Source organism: Delphinus delphis, chromosome 18, assembly GCF_949987515.2.
Source record: "Delphinus delphis chromosome 18, mDelDel1.2, whole genome shotgun sequence".
Classification (NCBI taxonomy): Eukaryota; Metazoa; Chordata; class Mammalia; order Artiodactyla; family Delphinidae; genus Delphinus; species Delphinus delphis.
In genome coordinates this window covers 18,374,272-18,386,991 of record NC_082700.1, presented here as the reverse complement: position 1 = coordinate 18,386,991, position 12,720 = coordinate 18,374,272, and the positions used below count along the sequence as shown (strand labels likewise).

The 12,720-nt window shown below is 35.8% G+C and overlaps 1 protein-coding gene across 2 annotated transcripts in view; it reads left to right on the top strand.

Annotated features, from left to right (window-relative positions):
* FNDC3A (fibronectin type III domain containing 3A) overlaps positions 1-12,720 on the top strand; it is a 163,289-nt gene that overhangs the window by 14,393 nt on the left and 136,176 nt on the right. For both annotated transcript variants that reach the window (XM_059996200.1, XM_059996201.1), the window contains exon 2: positions 9,435-9,572. In XM_059996200.1, the coding sequence (XP_059852183.1) occupies positions 9,474-9,572 (99 nt within the window). In that variant the 5' untranslated portion in view covers positions 9,435-9,473. The remainder of the gene's footprint in view (positions 1-9,434; positions 9,573-12,720) is intronic.

Here is a 12,720-nt window from a genome sequence, read left to right as displayed (position 1 = left end):
ATACCTGTGAGGAAACTACCCGGGGCTAGAGAAAGAGTCACCTAAAAGGATTATATATTAAATAAAACAGTGTCCAAGCTTATACAAGGCCAGAAATAGTGCCTGTTCCCACCAGCCAGAGTAGAAAGCCTCATAATTCTCAGGGCATTTGGTAGAGTACTCTGGAGGGTCTTGGCTCAGTGGTGGGGAAAAATTAACCCTAGACTAAATGTAGCTGTGTTCCTGCCTAACGCAAGAATATAACTTTGTTCTTGCCTAAAGCAAGACCCCAAAGGATCAAACTGTTTCCACGTCACTTAGCCACATCTCATAGCAAAGCTCAAGAATAGTTATAGGAATACAGAAATATCCAGCAGCCAAGGAGGGAAAATTTACAGTGACTGACATTCAGTCAAAACTAGTAAGCTTGCAAAGAAGCAGAATAATACAAACCACAACGAGGAGAAGAATCAGCCACTTGAAACTGGCCGCAAAATGACATTGATGATGAATTAATAGTCAGGAACATTAAAACAGTTACGTTTGTATTCAGTATGTTGGAGAAGCTAGAGGAAAGATTGAACATGTTATGTAGAAGTATCTTCTAGATTATAATTACAGTGTCAGAGACAAGATACATTGGATGGGATTAATGGCATGTTAGACATTGCCAAAGAAAAGATTTTTGGATGTGAAGACATAGCAATAGAAACTGTCGAAAATGATACATACAGAGAAAAGAGAATTGTTTAAAAAGGTGAACTGAAAAAATATTTGAAGAAATAGTGGCCAAAATTTTTCTGAATTTGATAAAGACTATAAACTAAGAAGCATGATAAGCACAAGAAAGATAAATGTCTCCAAGGAACATCATAATTAAATCACTTAAAACAATGATAAAGAGGAAAAAATCTAAAGCAGCCAACATTAATACAGGACAAAGATAAAAGTAATAGATTGCTCGTCAGGAGCAATGTAAATTAGAAGGTAATGTAGCAATATCTTTAAAACACTAAAAGAAAAACGTGTCAACGTAGGATTCTTTACCCAACAAAAATATCTTTCAAAAGCAAAGTAATGACTTTTCAAACATGCAACAGCTGAAATAGTTTTACCTTCAGTCCTGTACTAAATGACATGTTAAATGGAGTCCTTCAAGCAGAGGAAAATTAAACCTTATGGATACCTGGGCCTGAGGAAATGATAACTACATGGGTAAATGTATAAGATTTTAAAACTTATTATTTAGGTAATTTCAAAGGACAGTTGACTGTTTAACGTGATAATGATAATGACTGTGGAGTTTATAACATATGTAAAAGTAAAATATATGATAATAATAGCACAAGGAAGGGGAGAAAGGGCAGATATATTGTTGTTAAGATTCTGATACTTACACCTGAAGTAGTAAGTTAAACTGTGATAAGTTAGACTGTGAAACATTAGACTGTGATAAGTTAAAGTGCATATTATAAACCCTAAAGCAACCACTAAAGTAATAAAGGATTATAGTCTATAAAGCCAATGGGGATATAAAACGATATAATAAATAATCGAAGACAAAGCAGATAAAGAGGAAAAGGGGAATGAAGAACACATGGGACAAATAGCAAACAAATAGCAAGATGGTAGATTTAAACCCAACTATATCAATACTCATAAACGATCTAAACACTATAATTAAAAGACAGAGATCATTGGATTCAATTTTTTAAAAGTCAATACCCAAGTATATGACACCCACAAGAAACCCACTTTAAATATAAAGACACACATAAGTTAAAAATAAAAGGTTGGAACATATACCATGCTAACACTATCCAAAAGAAAGCTGGAATGACTGTATTAGTTCAGAAGTTAGATTTCAGAGCAAAGATTACCAGGGACAGAAGGGTCATTTTGTAATAATAAAGGGATTAATTCATGAAGAAGACGCAATCCTAAATTTTTATACATGATAAAACTGCAAAGAGAAATATACAAATAAGAAATTTAGCAGAGGTTCTAATACCCCTCTCTCAACAATTGATAGAGCAGATAGAATGTAAAACCTAAAGCTTTAAAATTTCTTGAAGAAAACTTAGGAGAAAATCTTTGTGACCTTTGATTTGACAAGGATCTCACAGATAGAACTCCAAAAGCACCATCCATAAAATAACAAATTAATCTCTTGGATTTGTCATAATTAAAACTCCTCAAAAGACATTGGTAGGAGAATGCAGAGACAAGCCATAGACTGGGAGAAAATATTTGCCAATCACTTAACTTGATAAAGGACTAGTAACCCAAGTATATTAAAGTGCTATCAAAACTGAGTAATAAGAAAAAACAATGCAGTAACAAAATGAGCAAAAGTATTGACCAGATGCTTAACCAAAAAGCTATACAGAGGGCAAATAAGCACATGAAAATGTGTTGAACATCATTAGTCATTATGGAAATGCAAAGCCTGGGATTTTAAATAGATAGTAGGAAAATTTGGGAGGTGATGGGTAGGTTAATTATCTTGATCATAGTAGTGGTTTCATCAGTGTATTCATGTGTCAGAATTCATCACGTTGTATACTTTAAATGTGTTATTTAATATGTGTCAGTTGGGCTTCCCTGGTGGCGCAGTGGTTGAGAGTCCGCCTGCCGATGCAGGGGACATGGGTTCGTGCCCCGGTCTGGGAAGATCCCACATGCTGCGGAGCGGCTAGGCTCGTGAGCCATGGCCGCTGAGCCTGCGTGTCCAGAGGCTGTGCTCTGCAACGGGAGAGGCCACAACAGTGAGAGGTCCGCATACAGAAAAAAGAAAAAAAAAAAAAGTGTCAGTTATACCAAAATAAAGCTATTTTTTAAATCTATAGTAGTTTGCACATTATATGTGCTTGATGCCATTTCCTAGGAACATTTGAATATGTGTGTGTGTGTGTGTGTGTGTGTGTGTGTGTGTGTGTGTGTGTGTGTGTGTGTTTTAACCTGTAGGAAATAGCAGTTTCAGTCTGAGAGAAAAATTGATTTGGCTCATAGGCTATTGATTTGGGTGAAATATCCAAAGGCAACTTCAAAGGCCTCATTAAACTTGATTACTTACAAATACTTTCTTCTCCTTAAGGAAACTATTTTTATCTATTTCTAGTTGAAGAACAAGAATGTATTCACATCTGGGTTGGGCCATTCAAGGATGAAGTATTCTTTACATTGTTATCACCCTGACTCCTTCATTATCAGTTAATACTTAGTGAAAATTAGTTTTACATCTGTAATCTGTATGGTCATGGGACTAGCAGCATCAGCTTAACCTGGGAACTTATTAGAAATGTGAATTGTTGGGCCCTATCCCACACCTATTGAAATAGACTAGGTGTAGAGCCCAACAGTCTGTTTTAATAAACCCTGCAGGTGATTCTGATACATACCAAAGTTTGAAAGCTATGGTCTTAGAGCAGCAGTGGGACTTCAGATACTTAGGTACTGATAGTAGTAGAATTCATTTCAAGAAATCTCACAGGCATACTTAAGATTTGTGTATTTCACCATATGTAAATTTTGCCTTCAAAAAAGAGTTAAATACTGAATAGTAGTTACTGAAACATGCCTGAGGTGTTTAGGGGTAAAGTATACTGATGTCTGCAGCTTTGAAATGCATTTTTATTTTATTTTTTTTTAATTTATTTATTTATTTTTGACTTCATTGGGTCTTTGTTGCTGTGCGTGGGCTTTCTCTAGTTGTGAGTGGGGGCTACTCTTCGTTGTGCGCGGGCTTCTCGTGGTAGCTTCTCTTGTTGTGGAGCAGGGGCTCTAAGTGTGAGGGCTTCAGTAGTTGTGGCACATGGACTCAGTAGTTGTGGCTCACGGGCTCTAGAGCACAGGCTCAGTAGTTGCGGCAAGCAGACTTAGTTGCTCTGTGGCATGTGGGATCTTCCTGGATCAGGTCTCGAACCTGTGACCCCTGCGTTGGCAGACCGATTCTTAACCACTGCGCCACCAAGGAAGTCCTATTTCATTTTATTTTTAATATTTATTTTGTTTATTTTTTAAATTTTTTTTGACTGTGTGGGGTCTTCATTGCAGCACTCAGGGTCTTTGTTGTGGTGCCGGGCTTCTCTCTAGTTGTGGCTCGCGGGGTCCAGAGCACATGGGCTCTGTAGTTTGCGGCACTCGGGGTCTCTCGTTGAGGCGCGAGAGCTCAGTAGTTGTGGCACGCAGGCTTAATTGCCCCGCGGCATGTGGGATCTTAGTTACCCAACCAGGGATCGAATCCGTGTCCCCTGCATTGGAAGACAGATTCTTTACCACTGGACCACCAGGGAAGTCCCAGATTCTATATGAATTTTAGAATGAATTTTTCTATTTCTAAAAAAAATGCCATTGAGATTTTGATAGGGATTGTATTCAATCTGTAGATTGCTTTGGGTATCAGAATCATAACAATATTAAGTCTTCCAACTATGAACACAGGATGTCTTTCCATTTATTTGTGTCCTCTTTAATTTCTTTTAGCAATATTTCATGGATTTCAGTATACAAATCTTTGTTTTCTTTGGTTAGATTTATTCCTAAGTATTTTATTCTTTTTAATGCTATTGTAAATGGAACAGATTTCAGATCGTTTCAGTTGGGGTATAGAAATGCAACTGATTTTTGTGCATTGATTTTGTATCATGCATTTTTAGTGAATTTGTTTATTAGTTCTAATAGTTTTTTAAAAACCTTTAGGATTTTCTACATGTAAGATCCTGTCATCTGTGAACAAAGATAGTTTTACTTATTTATTCCCAGTTTGTATGCCTTTTATTTCTTTTTCATGCTTAATTGCTCTGCCTATGTCTAATGTCTAATATTGTGTCTATTACTATGTCTAGTACTGTGAATAGATGTGGTGAGAGTGGGCATTCTAGCCTTGTTCGCGATTAGAGGAAAAGCCTTCAGTCTTTCACCATTGAGTATGGTGTTAGCTGTGGGCTTTTCATATGTGGCATTTATTATGTTGAAGTAGTTTCCTTCTATTTCTAGTTTGTTAAGTGTTTTTATCATGAAAGGATGTTGAATCTTGTCAGATGCTTTTTCTGCATCAGTTGGGATGATCGTGTGTTCATTTTTACCTTTAAAAAATTTTATTGAAGTATATGCAGAGAAGTACATACTTAGTATACAGTTCAGTTTATAATACACTAGTAGTTACCATACAACAGCCTCCCAGGTCAAGACGTAGAACAGTGCCAGCACCCAAAAAATTACCTTCATGCCCCTCCCAGTCCCCATCCTTTCTTCCTTTCCAAAGGCAATCACTACATGATTTTTAATACCACAGACAAGTTTTATTGGTTTTTAAACTTTCTATAAATAAAATTGTGCAGTTTGTACTCTTTGTGTTTTTCACTCACATTGTATTTGTGAAATTTATTTGTATTGTTCTCTATATTACTACTTCATTAATTTTCATTGCTGTATAGTAGTCCATTGGGTGAATCAGATACAGTTTACCATTTACTGTTGAGGGACATTTAGCTTATTTACAGTTGGGGGCTATTAAAGAATAATGCTGCTATACATTATAATAATGCTGCTATATATCCCTTCTTGTACTTATCTTTTGGTGTGCATGTGCATGCATTTCTTTTTGGTATATACCAGGAGTCTAATAGCTGGATCATAATGGGGTCATAGAATATTTATATGTTCAATTTTGGTAGGTAGTATCAAACTGGTTTCCAAAGTGATTTTATGAGTTTTCATTCACATTCCATATGAGTGTGCTAGTTGCTCTGTAGCCTCACTAATACTTGATATTGTCAGTCTTTTCCATTTTTACTATCCTAGTATATGGTGGTATTTCATTATGATTTTAATTAGCTTTTTCCTAATAAATAATGAACTTGAGAATCTTCTCATATGTTTATTGGTCTCTTGAATTTCTGCTTTTGTGAAGAGCACATTCAAGTCTCATCTCATTTTTCTATTTTTTAAAAACTCAATTTGTAGGAGGCCTGTATATATACGAAATATGTCCTCTTTTCCAGTTATATGTGTTGTAAATATTTTTCAGTCTGTGGCTTGCATTTTCATTCTCTTAAAAATTTTTAAATGAATCGTAGTTCTTAATTTTCATGAAGTTCAATATGTCATTCTTTTCCTTTATGATTTAAGAAACATTTATACCCTGTGTAAAAAATCTTGCTCTGTGTCAGTTATGAAGATATTCTTTTGTGTTATCTCTAGAAGCTTTTTTGTCTTACTTTTTGCATTCAGATATGCATACAGGCTACTTGGCATAATTTTTTTAACATTGTTTAATTTGACATTAGTTAGAATTCTGACTAATAGAAAATTTGCAAGAATAGTACAAAGATATCCAGCTATTCTTCACATGGACTCCCCAAATGTTAATATTTTATTGTATTATTACCACATAGATGGTCAAATATTGATATATAGATATAGGTATAAACAGATATGCTGGAGCCATCTTGTACTTGTATACAAAAGTTGATTGCTAAAAATTCAGGCATCTTCAGGTCGATTTTTGGTTTTTTTGGTTTTGTTTTGTTTTGTTTTGCGGTACGCGGGCCTCTCACTGTTGTGGCCTCTCCCGTTGCGGAGCACAGGCTCCGGACCCGCAGGCTCAGCGGCCATGGCTCACGGGCCCAGCCGCTCCGCGGCATGTGGGATCCTCCCGCACCGGGGCACGAACCCGCGTCCCCTGCATCGGCAGGCGGACTCTCAACCACTGCGCCACCAGGGAAGCCCTTCAGGTCGATTTTTAAACCATGATGGCTTGAAATGGGGCATGGAGGAATATGTATTCCATGGAAATTAGCAGATGGAACAAATCACTTCTCCCCTTTTTTGCACATATCAAATATTATATTATTAAAAACAAGCAAAAATAGATGCATAACTTAAAACAAGTGGGTATTTGTGGTCACAAGATAAGATGAGAACATAGGAACTTAGTAGTAACAAAATTAGAAGAAATTGATTGAAAGAAGAAGCTGACAGTGTTTTCTATGCAAGAATGAAAGGAATTTTTAGGTTTCTAAATGCAACATTTTAGTTGCATGACTGAAGTTTCCAATTTGCAAGCTGAAATAAAACCAGCTACTTTGCACGTAGTGTGATGAATATGGCCATAAAAGAAGGCAGTTCATAAATGAAATGATGTTATAGCTTTGAAGAGAGTAAAATCAGAGATAACACCTTAAATGGAATGATAATATTAAAACACAGCATATGGCTTCAGATTCATTGTATAATACCACTGGAATTAACGGGAGATTCAGAAGAAATTTCTATTTTTATTTGTAAAGCTTCCAGTCCACCTCTTGAAACCAAATTATGGTTGTATCTTCAGCATTACATTCTAAAATTTTTGTAATAATGGTGGCTTGCAGTTTTAACTAAGCATATTAAATAAAATATTAGGATACAATGACAAAAGAAAAATTCTCAGTGGTTGTTATTTTTTTAATTTATTAATTTTAAAAGGTAAATTACTTATAAACTTTCTCTGGTTAATCCTGAGTTAGCTTCCTAAAATGTTTCTTCTTGAACTAAATCTTATGACATGCAAGAGGGAAAATACATTGACTCTTTCCCATCTTATATATAATTCTTTGTGTGTTCCACAGAGTGAAATTTTTTGACATGATTTAAGGTACTCAGTGATTTTGTTGGACTTTAAGAAATATAGCAATACAGATTAAGCCAGAATTTAGATTTACTCCTTCATTTATATATGTCTATAAAAATGTTTATATACTGTATATATAGAACATACATGTGTTTATATCATATGTATTTATTATATATTTATATATATGTTATGTTTAAATGGCATGCATTTTTATGAGATAGCTAAATAATATAAAATGTTCCATACTATAGTTTTAAGTATAAAATCTTGAAGTAGATACCTGTATTGAATATTTGTTTTAATCTTAAAACAGTGTTGGGCTTCCCTGGTGGCGCAGTGGTTGAGAGTCCACCTGCTGATGCAGGGGACATGGGTTCTTGCCCCAGTCCGGGAACATCCCACATGCCGCGGAGCGGCTGGGCCCGTGAGCCATGGCCACTGAGCCTGCAGGTCCGGAGCCTGTGCTCCGCAACAGAAGAGGCCACAACAGTGAGAGGCCCGCGTACCGCAAAAAAAACCAAAAAACAAAAAAAAAAACCAGTGTTTATATATCTAAATAGAAAACTGTTTTTAGGTTAAATAAACTTATATGAAAGTTTTCTGCAAAGATTCAAGATTTTTAAATAAATAGCATGAATTTAATGTCTCATAAAAGTTAAACATTTTGACACTGCTGAATTGTAGAATGCGGCAAGCATCCAAAAATGTTTATTTTGTCTTTCAGTATAGATTTGATAAAATTTATGATTGAGCTCAGTTGTACTCATTTTGACTTGTAATTTACTGATGTTTTAATGGTTGATGTTATATATGGTAGACTAATATTGCTTATATCAAATCTTTTACTTTTTATATAAGTGATAATGTATATACAGTTAAAGAGTTCTAAGTGTATGTGCTTGTATCACTGAAATGATTTGGCTTATTGTAAAGTATTTAGAAAAAAATAATAAAACCAGAATGACAGAAGACCAAAGCCAGAGCTTAACGCTTAAAACTTGAAGATTCTTTTTCTTATCCTGAGCAAATTTTTCAAATTTTGCTGTTTGAGGAATCAGTGAAAAATTATAATTCTTGTGAGTTCCTAGAGACTGATAGGGTGATGAGGGGAAACTGGGCCTTCACAAACACCTTCTCAGCTCAGATTAAAACATCAGTGATAGAGTTGCCTCATTCAATCATTGCATTTTAGTTCCTATCCCACTGTTTAGCTAAAGTAGTGGTGGTTAAATTAAATAAATATTATATAGAGGTGGAAGGGATAGAGAGACAGACAGACATGGAATTTATTTATTTTTATTTTTGGCTGTGTTGGGTCTTCGTGGCTGCGTACAGGCTTTCTCTAGTTGTGGCGAGCAGGGGCTACTCTTCGTTGTGGTGGGCGGGCTTCTCATTGCGGTGGCTTCTCTTGTTGCGGAGCACAGGCTCTAGGTATGTGGGCTTCAGTAGTTGTGGCTCGAGCTCTAGAGCTCAGGCTCAGTAGTTGTGGCGCATGGGCTCAATTGCTCTGCAGCACGTGGGATCTTCCTGGACCACGGCTTGAACCTGTGTCCCCTGCATTGGCAGGCGGATTCTTAACCACTTGCCACCAGGGAAGTCCCCAGACATGGAATTTAAATAGAAGCTCCTGATGTGTATCTTGGTTTGCTGTCTACATTGACAGACAGCTGGTAAATAAGAAATATATTTCCTTAAATGATCCATTGACAGAAAAAAGCTGTCAATAGAGTATTGTAAAATTTCCTTTGACAAGAATATATCTTTATCTTGAATGTATTATATTTTAATATATTTTTAACGATGTACACACAAATGGCTATGTATTTTTGTTTTTCAGAGTTGGAGGGTTATCCGGTATATTAATGTCTTATTGATAATGGCAGAACATTCACCACTACTGGATACCACTCAGATTTTAAGTAGTGATATTTCTCTCCTATCTGCCCCTATTGTAAGTGCAGATGGAACACAACAGGTAAGGAAACTGAAATGTTTATTTTCTTATGTCTAGTACACATGTATTTCTTTCAGAAGAATGCAAAATTTAGAACAGAATGAGGCATCACAACAGTAGGTTCCTGTTAATTCATATTTTAAACTCCAGTTCAAAATGTTGTTTTGGTTTTATAGGACGACGAAATAATGAGACTGTGAAGTTGCTTCTAAAATGTCTCACTAATTAATGATTAAATTTCTTGTGTTTATATTTAGTTCCCACTGAAATTTTTTTTGTTTTACTTTAGACAGACAATGTACTAGTAGTCCCTGAGTGTTTTTTTAAGTAAGTTTAACCTTGTACCTTAATGATTATTATAAATCATTATTTCAAATCATTATGAAATCATGACTTCATTATGTGATTAAATGACGGCCTGCATTATATTATAATAAAATGTTATCTCTTTTTCTTCTTTTCTCCTCACCGGAATCCCCCCTCCCAAAAGCAAACACACAATTCGTGGTGTGTTTTTCTCCCAACCCAGGGCTTTATAAATAAAGTTATCTTATTTTGTTGAATTTTGCCTCATTCCCCCAATAATCCTAAAGGGATGGGAATGAGGGACTTTCATAAGTACCTGTTATGTGCCAAGCAATGTACTTAATTCTCACAACTACCCTGTATGGTAGTGATTTTAATATTGTAAGTGAAGAAACAAAGATTAAGGACATAATAAATAATAAGAAGAAGAAAGAACAATTTGAGTTCTCACTATATAAAAAACATGTGCTAAGAACTTTATGATCTTATTTAATTCTTTCAGCAGTCCTGTCCCTATTGCAGATGAAACAAAATGAGTTTCAGAAAGGCTCAAGATCACACAAAGCTTTTTTGCTCCATTACTCATACTGCTTCCTTGGGACACTAAAATAAAGCAGTCTTATTTTGTTACTTTACAAACTTCGTGTCTATAGTGGACAATTATTATTTGCTTACAAGATAAGGGGCTACTTTGTTAACTTGGCTATTGAAAAATCAAGTGATTAGCTTGTGTTCTAAAGTATATATTGGTTTTGATTTTCACATGTGCTCTGATAGCTTTTAGCAGCAACCTCTTTTCACTAAAGTTGCTTTTTATAGTCAAATTTAAGTCCGTTAAGATTTTTTTCTCCCTTAAAAATAATAGATGTGGCGGATATTCATTTACTTCGAGGCTCTGGGAGTGCTTTCAGTTATCATTGTTGCTTCAGGCAGATCACTGGCTTCAAGTTGTTTATAGTGTAATACAAGAAAGAATCTATTAAGCAGCCAATTACAGTACACTGATATAGTTGCTACAGTGTATAGTCTGTTAAAGGGAAGACAGTAGGCTGAAACAAGACCACAGTGCCCTCTCAAGACTTATTTCTCTCTTTTCCCCCAAAAGGAGATTCTATTGGCAGAATTTTTCTTGAAATCTTGAGGGCACCATGGCTAGCATATAGTAGTAGTTGTGTAGATGGATATAGAGAAAGGAACTGGGAATAGAAGAGCACACTAGAGCAAGATTTGAAGGATCAGGCAGAGTCACTAGGTCTAGAGGACCTAATATTTTTTAGTTAGGGTTTGAAAAATCAGGTGTCAAGAGGTGGAATAAAGCCTTAAATTCTAACTAGCAAAGACAGTGCCTTGTAGTTTGATAGGGAGAGAGAAAAATGAGTGGAAAGAGCATAGGATTTGGTTGATAGACTTAGATTTGATTTGGGTGACTTAAGACAAAGTATTTAACTTCTCTGTGTATGTTTGCTTCTCTATAAGATAGAGGTAGTAATAGCTGCTTAGAGTAGCTGTAGCTTTGAGCATGAAATGAGCTTGAAGGAGCTCATTAAATATTTGCTAAATTTGAATTGAAGCACTTAATAAATGTTTAAAAGACTGAAGAAACTATATAGGTGTGTCAGTCAGGACTTAAGTCAACAGAGATAGTTATAGTAAGATAATAGATAATTATGATGGATCCAAACTAAAGTATAAGTGTAAGAGAGTGGACCAATAGCTATGGTAGAATGTAAGGAACTGAAGAAAAGTAGATAACAACTGACAACATGCATCTCTTTGTCTTAACTCAGGAACTTAACTGGTATGCCAAGCATGGCCAAGTTAGAGCTTGCCTCTGGTGATATGACACTACCTGGTTGGTGCCCAGAGTAAAGAAGCAAGCTAAAGACAGTTCCTGACAGGAGGAACTCTCGGGTACATGCATGATGTTAAAAATTTAGGAAAACAGATAGGTTGTCCCTTGTCTTTACTCTCTTGGAAATATTATTCTATTTCTTGGGAATATGAGATTTCTGTTCCATCCCTTGATATCAGATTAATTTTCTTATGGTTGGCCATCCAGATTATCTATCTCCTCATTAATATTTTCTAATTTTTTATAGCAAACATTTTATACAATGTCACATTATACATAGCGGGTCTTTTGGCTTATGAATTATACTAGAGGGAATCTCTCCTGATATCATTACTGCTAGTGTCGCTTTTAGCGAAGCTATAATAGACATTTATCATTCATTTTTTTTTTTTAATTTATTTATTTATGGCTATGTTGGGTCTTCATTTCTGTGCGAGGGCTTTCTCCTGTTGTGGCAAGCGGGGGCCACTCTTCATCGCGGTGCGCGGGCGTCTCATTATCGCGGCCTCTCTTGTTGCGGAGCACAGGCTCCAGACGCACAGGCTCAGTAGTTGTGGCTCACGGGCCTAATTGCTCCGCGGCATGTGGGATCTTCCCAGACCGGGCTCGAACCCGTGTCCCCTGCATTGGCAGGCAGACTCTCAACCACTGCGCCACCAGGGAAGCCCTATCATTCATTTTGATTGGCAGCACCTGAACTATTTTTTGTGTTTGAAGAATTTCATTCCCCTTTTTCCTATTAATAAACTTTATTTTTAGAGCGTTTTAGGTTTACAGAAAAATTGAGCAGAGTGTTTTTCTCATATGCCTCTTCCACACAGTTTCCCCTATTACTAACATCTTAATAGGTATATTTGTTACAATTAATAAACCATTATTGATACATTATTATTAAGTTCCATGGTTTACATCAGGGTTCATTCTTGGTATTGTACAGTTCTATGGGTTTTGACAAATGTGTAATGCTGTATATCACTATTACAGTATTATACAGAACAGTTTAACTGCCTT